Raw genomic sequence first — 13844 nt, forward strand, 5'->3', positions numbered from 1 at the left:
ATGATTTATCGCAGGATTATTTTTTTTTTATTTGTGACCTAATATAAAGTTATTCCTCGCATTACTGAAATGTTATTCAGTTTGGAATTATTAATCAATAAATAAACCAAGCGTGCACTTTTGCGCTCACTTTCCTTTTAGTTATGAGACTAAGAGAACAAGCATCTCTGCAGTATGACCAAACAATCTGACGACATCCTCAGTCAAAACCAGACATGCGCACGTAACCAAAAAAAAAGAGTCACTAAATACCGTTATTTTACTCCCTCAAAACGAAACTAAATACGTTGCTCGTTTCCGATTCTCAAAAGGAACCCGCTACTTTACCTCAAAAGTAGCGAGTTACTTTCTCTTTACTTTGACGACCAAATACACAACTGATTTTGTTTACTGGTTTACTGTTTTCTTTTCAGCAGTCACCGCACTTAAGCAGTAGCTGTTTCTCGAAATGTTTTTCGGTGATGTTTCACCGCTTTATTGAACATACATCCCCGACAACGCTGAAGAGTCGTTCTACTGACGTGCTCGAATGAACGGCAGCAGTGCTTAAAGGGCAACTCCGGTCGATACTTTCGATTTTGGGATTATGGCTGTTTTTAGTGCAGTTAGCACCCCTGAATTGCAAGGTGTAATTTTTTTCTCGTTATTGTGCGTAGTTTTAAAGATATCGACGTCTCAAAGTTTTGTTTGGGGCGCGGCCGACAAAACCGAAACTAGCCGCTCGAGGTTCCGGCAACACTGGAAATCAGCCGCTATGTGGTCGTGACGCCAAGATCGTTCTCGTTCAGCGAGTACGCAGTCCAAGTGGCACCTACCTCTGTTGCGCAAGCCGTCTAAAGATAGAAGCTAAGCTCATTTTGTTTTCATTCTGTATACGTGGTAGTTATCCAGCATATGTAGCAAGAGTTAGTGCGTATACCCAAAAGCTAGCGACTGGAAAACCCGTCAACTCGTTCGGTGGCGTACTCGGCGGCCGCCGCCGCGCGTGCGCTATGCCGTGCCGTACTCGTTGCTTGTATACCAAAAAGCTAGCGACTGGAAAACGAGTGAACTCGTTCGGTGCCGTACTCGGCAGCTGTCGGAGTGCGTGCGGTCTCCCGCACTCGTCGCTAGGCCTAAATTGTCATCGGGGCTCCGCGGATGGAGCGGCGTTGCTCTACGCCGCGCTGCCAGTGACGTACAGTGCTGGCGCTTTCGCGCTGCGGGTCAGTCCCAAACACGAAGCTTTGAGGCTCTCCTGCGCGTTCCGCGACAACCGAACAGACGTGTGTCAAGCTGTAGACGTCTGTTTTCTCGTTATTTTTTCCTCAGGCGCGTAAAAGCCGAATTTGTAAGCTACGACACTAATTCACCACATAAGTTCGTCCAGGTAGTGAATCTTTGTACAAATAAAAAAAAAACTTGCGGCACTAAAAAAAAAAAAAGTTTTTTGGGCAGTCATTTTCTTCTCAAAGCTAGCAAGTTTTTGGGGGCGATAAGGAAAACAGAACGTTAGCAAGGTGAGAACACTTTCTTTCCCTTCCGCATTCCCACCCCCCCCCCCACAACATTTTTTTTATTAGAATACATAGGATTTTAAGTTTTCCTTCGTAACTTTTGACTAAGGCAAGTGTTTTTTTTTTTTTTTTTTTTTGCATTTTTAAATATTATATTTACCTCCAGCCGAACTCGGGCAAATTAGAGAGTTGTAACTTACAAATCCGAACTTTCGCGATTTCTTTAAAGTTCATTGTGGTATTCACAAGCGCAATGTTAATTAATACTGCTGCGTAACGGGTTCGAACGATTGGGAGGCGAATGTTTATATCGCATGAGCTTCACGCGCCGGCTGTTCGCTAGTAGTCGTTACGGACAACTACGCACGAGATTGCGTTGTAAACAAGCAGTGACGCAAAGCAGAACATAGTTTTCGTTTTCATTACAAACTTCAGTGTTTGGAGCTAGTTAGTGGTTGTACTCTACATGCCCACCATTCCCCATTCAACAGACGTTCAATGGAGCGTGAATGCTCAATCTTCAACAATGCACTTGACAATGACTGTTTTATTTATTGATCAGGATACTTTTATCATGTCTACCTTTCTGTACATGTACGATGGGCAAAGAGCGACGGCACGGCATCCTTTTAAGCCTCGACCCCTTCGCGTACAAGCCACAAGCAACCAACACCTGTAGGTTTCGTTCGTAACTCTCCGGCGAAAATTGATCGGAGCAGAGCTTCGATCTGGGGGTCGACGTCCAAGGCTTTCCAAAGTCCACTCGTCGAACAGCGTTCACCCACACCTTCTACAATTTCCGATCCGTTGGAAACTTGTGAAAAAGCACCTCCGGGTTGCGCAGCGGCTTGTTTGAGCAGCCCACAGCGCTTTAAGTTGTACTCGGCATTTTTCGAGGAACAGCTGGGCAGTCTTGGGCGCACCAAGTTGCTGGCTGAAACAAGTCTAGGAGTCCTCACAAACAAATAAACAAAAGGCTATACCGAAGCTACACAGGCTACAGGTAAAAGCAACGGCTAAACACGCAATTACAAGCCGAAGTAGCGGTGGTAGCGGCACAAAGAAGCGCGCGCGACGTCTGCGTCGTGCGCCCGTCCGGAACGGAGGAAAAGAGGAGAACGATGTTGACATCACGGCCCAATGTTGCTTTAGCGATCGGCAACCCGCTGGCCGCCCGCTAAGGAGCAGCGGCTCGCGGCGGGTCGCGTTTTTATTATCGGCATTATTTGAGAATGCGGCGTCCCACGGACGTGAAATTTTGGCTGGGGTCGTATTTTGTGTCACTAAAGGGATACCAGTAATTTGATTCATTTTGAGTTTTGGCCGGAGTTGCCCTTTAAAATCGGGGGGGGGGGGGGGGGGGGGGGGGGGGGGGGTTTGAGGGATCTCAGATTCCCCACGGATTTCGACGGGGGGTCTGAGACCCCTTTGGGGAGTGGGTCCAACCGCCGCGCCCTTAGCAGCGAAGTTGAGAACTAAACCCATGGGTACAACATGGATTATTTGGGCTTGTTTGTGACGCAGCGTTCGGCCGTGTCAGCGTTTAGATGCATGTGTATGTTATTAGTTTAAAGGCCAGCTGCTTGTTAAAATATGTGGCACTAAACCCCCTCCCTCCCCCCCACTTTCTCAGGTGGCCGTAACAGAGGCCCCCTGCCACCGGTGTGCATCAGGAAGGGCTGACTAATCTTGGATTCCCCTGTTTCTAATGTCCTCTCTGCCTCTAAAGTTCGAAGCCGGACAAGGGGTTCTGTCTTCTGTGTCTTCCCGCGTTTGCAAGCTCCGGGTTCGCATTCGGTCTGTACACGATTCTAGAAGGTTCAACCAACGAACCTTATTGTGTTTCATTAAAACTTTCGTTTTGGGCTAGTTGGTCCAAGGTAGGTATAAGGTCTAAAAGCGCAAACAGACAGGGACTACCGAAAATAACACAAACGACAAGGACAGGCGCCTTGCCCTTGTCGTTCGCGTTATTTTCTATCGTCCCTGTCTGTTTGCGCTTTTAAACCTTATACCTTATTGTGTTCTCTGGGTGAAGGACATTCCCAGCGGCAGAGTTCGACTGACATGTTCAGCGATAACGTTGCTGTACTGTCATACTGTCTAGTCATTTCTTCTCGGGCTGCCCATCTGCCTTTGTCGCATAGACGCATACTCAGGTTGGAATTAAAACGACGCAGTTTAGACGTTGCTGTACACTTTACCCCTCAAAAGTAACGAAATACCGTTATTCGTTACTCGGCCTTAAATGTAACTAAATACGCTACTCGTTCCTTTTTCTACAAAATCAAATACGCGCTACTCGTTAAACAAAAGTAACTAGGTAGAAGTAACTTATTACTAGTAACGCGTTACATACATGTCTGGTAGAGCCGCAACAACTTGCAACGGATATCTTGAACAGGCTCGGACCTTATGCGGGTAAGTGCAACACGGAAAAACCAAACATGTGCACGTAACCAAAACTTTACTATACTCGCGGACAACTTTCTGTGGCTATGCAGTCAAAGCATATGGGCGCACGGGCGCTCCGCGTATCTTGAGCGCCGATCAAAGCTGTGCACACGCACTCTTGACTCGTTCTGAAATGAAAGACCGATGTCACCAAGCAAACTCCGCAGGCGCGCGCATTCCGGAAGTGGTGCGCCGCCATGCTACTTGTAGTCATCCCTTTCCGGCTTCCCGGCTACATACGGCTGCGCGTACGTACGTACATCATCATAGATTATCATTTGGCACGCCCCGGTATCACCTTGATTCTCTTGCATGTTTTTACTTCATAAGATTGTGTTGTTTGTGATGCCTTACTTTCCTCAGCAAGTACAGAAAAGCAGTTTCAGTCGTCTTATCGCTTTAGAATCGCTTTGTTGTCTGCTTCGTCGTCGTCTGCTTCGTCGTCTTCATGAACGCGTGAGCCCACTGCCGTTCACGGGGTAATCCCACTGCGGCCGCGGAAAAAAAAAAAAAAAAAAAAACAACGGCGCCACTACTCGAGCATTCCGAGTCCTCGGACGTCTCAATTACCTTGCAAACAAGTGAACATCTAGTGCAATAGCAACGAACAAGAAAATTCGAGGGACCATCGGATCGGTGTAGCACCACGGAACAGCATCAAATGTGATGAAAAACTGAGCTTGGTGGTGCTCAGTCTTGTGCATAACGTTTAATCAGCCATCAAGTAAGAGGAGCTAAATAGACGTTCTCGGTCAGGGATAGTTTTCTAAAAGTTGTTTCATTCTGGTTGACAGCTTGTGCGACAGAGTACAGATGAACAGCGGGAGAAGCCTGCACACAAAGAACTGAGCTACAGAAAGGCCATGCCTGACGCGCCATAATAATTGGCATATATCAAAAAGAAGCAACCGTGCCAGATACCTGAAAGCTTGGGGTGTAGATGATTTTTCGTGCACAGTTTCTATTCAGTTTTATTTTGTTTGCGCAAGATCCGAACGCTAACAGTCACCCGACGGGGGAAGCTTTTTTCTGCGGTCTCGACTGGTGCTAGTGCAGAATGGATCAGTAACACCAGCCTAATAGAGCACCATAAAATGGATGAGGTTCGTTTGTTACATTTTTGGCGGTAAGTACGTGTTGCACTTCTAAATTGCATTATGTAATCTTTTCGCGTTGGTATGAAAAAAAAATCAAGGCTGCTTCCGAAAAAATGTTGTTTTATATCAAGTGGTGCATATCGGGAATCGGTGCTCTTTTTTAGTGATTGTCCTGATCTTTTGAAGCACAGTTGTGCTTTAAACATGTCGTCGCAATAACAGTTATAACCACCAAAATACACCGAGTAAGAAGTGTATTAAAAACGGCATCCGCAAAGCAGTGCGGAGGTCCTATTTGAGATAGACCAACGAATAGGCCGCTACGGAGCAAGTGGTCAGAGAGATTCCAGCTTATACGGAACACTTCGGCACGCTCTATGTCTCGTGCCCTGTAATCTTACATATTTTAGCTGACGTGCAATAATTGGATATAAATTATGAAGCAAATCGCGAAACAAATCGTAAAAATCTATTTTTCCTGCCGCTCTGTCCGGCTCTGTCGACCTTTTTTGCCATGCTTCTTTCTTGCGAAAAGACATAATATCCGAGGCTTTTTTGCTTGGTGCTGTTATTATAGCTCCGTGGCATACAACATGTGAAGCCACCGATTGAAAACCCTGAGTCAACACCTGGCTAAAAGTCTCGTGCTAACCCGAAAATTGCCAAACGCCGGGCGTACAATGCGCGCCGACGCGGCCGGAAAACTGGGGAGAACTACAGGTACCAGAATGCACCGCGGCAGCGGTGGCGTCGCGCAACTCCTCGTGAGATCGGTCTAATAATCCGCGAGTACGGAGATACTGGGCTCGTATGCAGCGGCGGATCTAGAGGGGGGGGGGGGGGGGGGGTGGGGGGCGTCCGGATGTCCTGACCCCCCTCTTGGTTTCTGTATGGGTAAAAATTTAGGGCGTGGAAACGGGAAAACGAAAACGTCCTAAACATATGGTACGCTGACCAACACCTGACCCCCCCTTCTAGAAATTCCTGCATCCGCCCCTGCTCGTATGAACAGTTTGAGAGGGGTGCATCATTTGGCGTTTCGCGTGCGCGGTTTGCAAGTTTAATTTGCGTCAGGGGGGACTGGTGGCCGAGTGGGCTAAAGCGCACACCCAGTTCGACGCGCGTGGAGCGAAGGCTCGCGCTGCAGAACCCAAGGATCCTGGGTTCGAGCCCCACCCCTGCCCGTTTCGATCTGGATGAGCATCGTACCGGCGTGCGGTTGTGTATCACTACTGCGTGGTGCACGTTAAAGACCCCAGGCTAGCGGTTGTACTGCACTGGCTAAACTGCTCATCTACAGCGTGTGACTTGTCGCAACTTTAATGGTAGACCAACTACACACTGTATAAATATCCCCACAACCCCCAAATTGTTTTAATTTGCGTCAAAAACCAGCATTTGGCTCTCGCTTTCGCCCCCCCCCCCCCCCCCCCCCAAAAAAAAAAAAAAAGAAAAAAACGAAGGTTTGGATTCGCCCTTGCGTTGGTCAGGACGGCGCGTCTTCGGGCGAGCGCGCACGCGCGCACGCGCGCACGCATGCATGAGCGCACTCTGGCAGTGAAGTGACAACCAATCGAAATGCAGGTTCGTCTTTCCTCTGCGCGTCGTCAGCAGCAGCCTTCTTTTCGGTTGAGAGGTCACCTTCCTCGCGTCGGAAACAGGCGGAAAGTTCATAGACGCAGCCATACTTGTAAGCAAGCAGAGAGCATCTGCGCCTGACGGCGAAGAAACGCGCAGCCCGAACTAGTGCCCTCCACCGATTTACCGGAAGACAGGAGCGCCATATACTACGTCTCATCGCGTTTTCTCGCGCCTTCAGAAAAAGTTGAAAATATCCAACTTTCTTATGCACTCCCGGAAGACGCGCGGAATCAGCGCGACGTCACAAAATACGCAATTTCCGGGAGCCACACGGCCTAGCGCGCACAAAAACGCATTGGTTTGCATCGCACTTAATAAAGCGCAATCAGTAGACATGTGAAATGTGCGCTTGAAGTGCTCTGATACAATGTCTGAGATATATTTTTAGCTAGGTTGTACTTCTCGGAGCACCGAAAGAAGTTACACCCTTCCCACAGCCAACCACGGCATCATTTTTGCCACCTGAAAGTTCTAAGAGGCGCCCTGTAACACTTATAAGGATTCCTGTATTGTTAATCACGTTACAAAACTACCTGTAGGGAATTAGACTGGTCTTTGTCTTTCATACATGCTAACGTACGACACTGAGTCAAGCAGAACTCCTTACACGTATATACGTCTAAGACGGCATTTCTAAGGTGCTGGAGGATCTAGCAAGCCAAGCCAACTATTTGTGCGACCAGACGTAGGCTTCGCTACTGGTGCCAATGACGTAATGGCTAAGCCTGACCCCGCCACCTCAAATCACCTTCGTGAGTCTCCAGAGTCCTCTGGGACCTGGTGTCCATGCCCAACAGCCGGCAAGTCTTCTGCACGACGGAGGCCAACAATCGGCTCATTCCCCCTGTACCACGTGACCTTCAAGAAGCTTCTGAGGCAACTTTCATTTGAGCACGTATTGCAACACGACAAAAAGCCAACCATTGTTCTTTTTCTATGCAGCTGTCGTAAAGACACACGCAATGGCGAAAAGCCGCTAGAAAAAGCGTCGGAAATGTTTGCCCTAAGGAGGCAAACAGATACGAAAATGGCCCCTTTGGACTTGAAAGCTATATTTCGCAATAACATTGCTGTTTGTTAAAAAAAAAAAAAAAAAAAAAAAAAAAACATCTAAGCTTCGCGGACGTTGACGCCTTTACACTGCCCGTCACGTGGTGTAAGCTACTGCTGCCACTGATGCAAGATTTAAAAGATGTTAACGTTGGAGTAGATAGTCAACAACGTTCCTGGAAAGCTCTTGAGTGCTTGTTCGAGAGCCTGCGTCTTGCAGAGGCGTTGAGCGCTCGCTGAAGGCAGCGCCTTCTGGAACTGTCTCGTTTTTTTTTTTTTCTTTCTCGATGCAACTCCGGCGAACGTTTCTGTGCCATCGAGCTTTCCTTTGAATTTTCCCTTCGGTGAAACGGTCACCGTGCGCTCCCGACATCTCATATCTGATTTTTTTTTCTCGTGTATTATATTATTTTTGCAGAAGCAAGGAGAAAAATAAGAGGTCCTGTAGGAATTGAGCGTTGCTCTGCATCTTGCGATTAGATTGCTTTGTCGGAGACACAAATACAGGGGATTTGAGTCGGTGCCTGCAGTTCACTGGAATCGATAAAGGATCGATGCGACAACTGTAGAAGCCGTTTTTTATTTCGCTTTTCACTCTTATATATATATATTGTATATTTTTATCTCGGTCACGCGAAGGCTGACAGTTTCCGCATAATATGTTCTTTTTCTTTCTTTCTTTTTTTTAAATATAATAGCATTTTATAAAAAAAATTTCCGAAAATCTGAAATAAAAGCTTAAAGGGCAACTCCGCTCAATTCCGAAAAATTTAGGCTTCCATGTGACTCACATTCACAAAGTACTACTAAACAACTCTACGTCTTTGGATTCGCGAAATGTGGAATATTATTCGTGTAATCCTAATTTAAACATCAGCAGATACCGAAACCGAAACTTCGGTTGCGTCAGGCAACATTGGTCTCGGGTCGTCAGAGTCATGGCACGTCACGTCGAACCACGTGGTCTTGTGACGTTCGGGAGGGAGCGAGAAACAGGACACGCGACGAGGGCAGGTCTTTTTTTTTTTTTTTTTTTTTTGGACGCGGGCAGGTCGTTTTGCATGGCGTGGACGGTGATGGCCCGGGGAGAGGGGAAAGGGGAGAAAACGAAAGAGGAGAAGGGGAGCGGACTAGCGCATCCGCGTTACGGTGATCACGTGAACGCCCGGTCAGCCAACACCGGGAGGATAGTGAAAAAATTGTAAGGGTGCAGGCGAGCTGGTGGAAGTTAACCATAGTTTTGCTTAACCCGAGGAGAAACTCATGACGTCATCGTTAAATTTTACTCTGTGAAGTAAAAACAAGCAAAACGTGAGAATGACGTACACATGCCTCTGACGTAGTGGTTCAACGTTGGCCGCTCCAACTCCGTGGCATTGACTGCGCTGATGATTGCGCCTCGCGCCGCACGCTAGAGTTGGCAGATTTCGGCGACTTGGCTCGCTTGAAGGTTTGCTGGCCAGTTTATTAAATATATAAACGGAATTAGATCGTAATATTTGACATGGGGTCTTCCTATATGATACTGAAGAGGGCTACATAGTTTTCTAAATATCAAAAATGAAGCGGAGTTGCCCTTTAAGATCGAAGTTGCTGTAAAAAAACTTCATTTCTCGTTTTTTTTCTGTATCATAAGCAGATTAATATTTTAAAAAACAAAAAAAAATTGAAAGCCGTTTACGATTCCCTGTAACGCCGAATTAGAGCGCAGCTCTTGAGGAGGAGGAGAAGGAGCTACGGAGAGGAGGCTATGCCCCTCCTCCTCTCCTGCTCGGCTCCCGTTTAGGGAAAAATGTTCCGCTAGATCTAGCGGGGAAATTTTTCCGCTATACTTAGCGGGGAAAGTTTTTCACTAGATCTAGCGGGGAAATTTTTCAGCTAGATTTAGCGGGGAAATTTTTCCGCTAGATTTAGCGTGGAAATTTTTCCGCTTGATTTAGTGGGAACAATTTTCCGCTAAATCTACCGGGGAAATTTTTTCGCTAAATCTAGCGGAAACATTTTTTCGCTAAATCTAGCGGGAAAACTTTTCCGCTAGATTTAGCGGGGAAATAGTTCCGCTAGATTTAGCGGGGTAATATTTCCGCTCGATTTAGCGGGGACATTTTTCCGCTAGATTTAGCGGGGAAATTTTTCCGCTATATTTAGCGGGGAAATCTTTCCGCTATATTTAGCGGGGAAATTCGTCCGCTACATTTAGTGGGGAAAATTTTCTGCTAAGAAATTTACCCATAATGCACCGCGCGGTTACGCCGACGGCGACGGCGACGGCGACGCCGCTCAAGCCGGAAACGGGCGCCTAAGAGCTGCGCTCTAAAATTTAGTTTTCTATGCTATATTTTGCCTAACCTCGCGTGCATAATATTTGCATCTGTGTTATGTGTCCCAATTTGATCAATTGTCTCGAAATTCATTTTCATCTTACGGTAGGCGTTAGCTCTACCGTTACAATTCAGTCCGAACATGTTATAACTGCCACGCAAGTTCGTGTAATAGTTTTTATAATTTGTGTTTTCTTAGCGTTTTTTATCTCTTCCCGTACGGAGGAGAATACTTGCTTTTCTAGAAAAAAATTTAGAGAAATTAGCCTGCACAAATAGACGACTTGGAAAAATCCTTGCGTGTAGTACTGCGCGCGTTGCATTATGGGACCTTTTTGGCCATAGAGAGGAGTTGCATATGGTTTCGATTTCTATTGCCGCGTTGACAAAGTAGTGAATTTCAGTACTGCATTTTTTTCCTTCTTTTTATGCTGTCTTTTCAAAAATATGTTTAAAAAAAACAACCACAATCCTGGATAAAACCCTGCTCCCGAACACGTCCGAGGGATCTGCAAAAAGAGGTATTCAGTATCCGTATCAATAGGGAGTTTTAGTAGATCGTTTTCAAAGGCCCGCTACCGCTACGAGCGCGCGCTTCAGGGCATGCATCGAAGTGGCAGAGCGAGCCCCCGCTACGATTAGCGTGGCGTGAAAACACGATCTACTAAAACTCTTTAATATTCAGTATAACACCAAAACCCTTTTGCATCAGGGCGATCGCTCCCAAAGGAACGTTGCACTTTAGGTGGCGCAAGCTACCGCCTATTGCGAATTGTACCACTTATTTTGTTTGTCCATTCGCCGCACTCACTCTTTTGGCTTGGCTTTTAGCTATGGCTTCGTCTTCGCTTCTCGCAGTTTTCCGCCTCCGGCTTTTCCGTGTTTGCCAGTGTTTCCTCTGCGCGATTTGCGCGCCTTTTCTACGTTTGTACGGCTTCGGCCACTGCATCTTTCGTCGATTCCGTCGTTTTCATGGTGATATACAGCGTGTATATTCCATCTCGTTTGCGCAAGATTTATACTGGTTCTTCGTTATGGCAGAAGCAATGGACGTAGACTCTGAAGTGACTCAAAAGCGTAAGGATTGCGTACCCTGGGTCGAAAAGTACCGTCCGGCCAAATTCAACGAGATCGTGGGCAACGAAGAGACCATTGCCCGACTCGAAGTGTTTTCCCGCGAGGGCAACGTCCCGAACGTCATCCTTTCGGGCCCTCCCGGAGTGGGCAAAACCACCACCATCCTGTGCCTGTCGAGGATACTTCTCGGCCCTTCGTTCCGCGACGCCGTCCTGGAACTCAACGCCTCGAACGACAGAGGCATCGACGTCGTTCGCAACAAAATCAAGATGTTCGCTCAGAAAAAGGTGACTCTTCCACCAGGCAAACACAAGGTCATCATCCTCGACGAAGCGGACAGCATGACAGAAGGAGCCCAACAGGCTCTGCGCCGTACCATGGAAATCTACTCAAAGACGACGAGGTTCGCCCTGGCCTGCAACACGTCCGATAAAATCATCGAACCAATCCAGTCCCGGTGCGCCGTTGTCAGATTCAGCCGGCTGTCCGACGCGCAGGTGCTGGCCAAGCTTCTGGACATCTGCAAGCAAGAGGACGTTAGTTACGCTGAGGACGGCCTCGAAGCGCTCGTCTTCACGGCACAGGGGGACATGCGCCAAGCCATCAACAATCTCCAGTCGACCTTCGTCGGCTTCAGCCACGTGAACAGCGAGAACGTGTTCAAGGTATGCGACGAACCGCACCCCTTGCTCATCAAGGACATGCTGCAGCACTGCGTAGAGGGCGAACTGGACGAGGCGTACAAGATTATGCTGCATCTTTGGAAGCTCGGTTACGCCGCGGAAGACATCATCAGCAACGTGTTCCGCGTCTGCAAGAGCCACACGATGCCCGAATACCTCAAGCTAGAGTTCATCAAGGAGATTGGGTACACTCAGATGAGGACGCTGCAGGGCGTTCAGTCCCTGCTTCAAATGGCAGGCCTCTTGTCCAGGCTCTGCATGAAGACGAAAGTTATCAAGACCTGATTGCCTGTGAATTGTGCTTGGACATTTTTATTTTTGTTCGCGAGCCTGATACCTACACAGGCCCAGGCACAAAACCCTGGTGAGTGCCTCCAGTAAAAAGGTGCATTGTAAGCGAAGTGATGGTTGTCACCAATTTATTGGATAACATTGTTTTGTGGATGTGTTCACCCCAGGTATGCTACAATGAAAGCAGCCAAAGTGGAGCTTTGTGTGCCTAATACTTGCAGCAACTTATGCAGAGCACAAGTTTGTCTGCTTCTTGCACTGGGGTTGCAATGATGTCAGAATGCCGAGCACTTTTTGGCTGATTGAAAGAAATAGTGGATAGACCTCAAGGCCATCTAACATTGAGGTCTACCCATTCAATGCCAGTTGGAGCTCGGCGTCGTGACGTCAGCACAACTCCTGCGCAAGAAGCAGACGACTTGCCCTCCGCATTCGTGTCTGGATTTTGCTAACCATACTGTTGCCAACAGAAAACAATGAAACAGTGATCGCGAGTCTACCTATAGTTTGCGACAGGTTAAGAGATTGAGGGAAGCTCCTCCCACCTCTTTCCACTTCAGCCGAGCGAATGCTGGAGTCCAGCATTCCCTCTGCTAAAGTGGAAAGAGGTGGGAGCGACTTTCCCCAAACTCTTAATCTCACAAACAATAGACTTTTGTGTCTTGTATCCAGCAAGTCGTTCCACACGCAGGGATCTGCAAGCTTACATCTAGGCTGGAGGTTGGCAACCTTTCAGTGGTGGGCCGAGTAGTCACGAAGCCGACGCGTAAGGGGCCGTACGGCAAGCCGCAAAGGTGGCAGGCAGGCAACAAAAAGGCAAACAGAAAATGAAGGCGCTCCCTGCCCAAAATTAGGGATGACGACTAATGTCAATTGGAGGTGCTTCTTGTTCCTGTCTAACCCCATTTGAGGTCAAAACTGCAGTGACTTGTGTCGCACATCAGTCACCCACTTGCACTTGAATGCACTTAGCCAAGTAAACCCCCGTCTTGTACAACGCTTTGTGATCTACCCCATGCAGGTCTGCTCGACTATTCTTGGTCAAATGGGATGGTGTAACTGGTATGCAGTCCGACAAGCCAGATTCAGGCATGAAGCACAGCATGGATAGAGCGAGTGCTTGAACACTGCTCTGCTGCCATCCATCTCGAACTACACATCACAACTGGGGTTGCGTGTTTTCGGGGTTCATTTTTCTTCGAATTCGAGGATGCTTCTCTAGGTATATTTTTCCCCAGACTGTTTTTCAGCATCCATTTTTGGTGTTGGACGATAAATCTAGGTTTGTTGGGGCTTTTGTCTAAGAAAACTGGACAAAACCGCGGGTTTCTCCAACCTCTAAGGGAATTTATGCATGCCTGCAGCATGCATAAATTCGGGCAGAAAATGAGAGTTTGGCAATGATTATTTTAATTTTTGTGGTGCAAAAAGCTGAATTTTTGAGAGGCATGTCATGTTGTACTTGTGTAATGTTTTCACTCATAAGTGGTGAAAATTTTGTACTTTTCATTTTTACCAAATTGGAGGAAACAGTACACGTCGAAAACAATATGAACCCAATGTACCTCTAGTTATATACCACTGGACTGTTTGAATTGGGATTGGCTTACTCAATCCGTGGATTTTTCCCCATTCTATTTGACCGACTCGATACAAGGTTATCGCACACTGAAGCACTCCATCCAAACCAATCTGCTACTGTCCCCACCAAACAAACGGGAACAGGGAACACAG

The 13844-nt window shown here is 47.4% G+C and overlaps 1 protein-coding gene across 1 annotated transcript; it reads left to right on the forward strand.

The window, feature by feature from the left end:
* Nucleotides 1-10796: 10796 nt before the first annotated feature.
* LOC8037184 (replication factor C subunit 2) lies at nucleotides 10797-12220 on the forward strand. The gene has a single exon (XM_002412168.4). It carries the CDS (start codon nucleotides 10893-10895, stop codon nucleotides 12102-12104), a length of 1212 nt encoding a protein of 403 aa, XP_002412213.3. The 5' UTR covers nucleotides 10797-10892; the 3' UTR covers nucleotides 12105-12220.
* The last annotated feature ends 1624 nt before the right edge of the window (nucleotides 12221-13844 follow it).

The sequence above is a fragment of the Ixodes scapularis genome, unplaced genomic scaffold (genome assembly GCF_016920785.2).
Source record: "Ixodes scapularis isolate PalLabHiFi unplaced genomic scaffold, ASM1692078v2 PGA_scaffold3__209_contigs__length_174095766, whole genome shotgun sequence".
NCBI lineage: Eukaryota > Metazoa > Arthropoda > Arachnida > Ixodida > Ixodidae > Ixodes > Ixodes scapularis.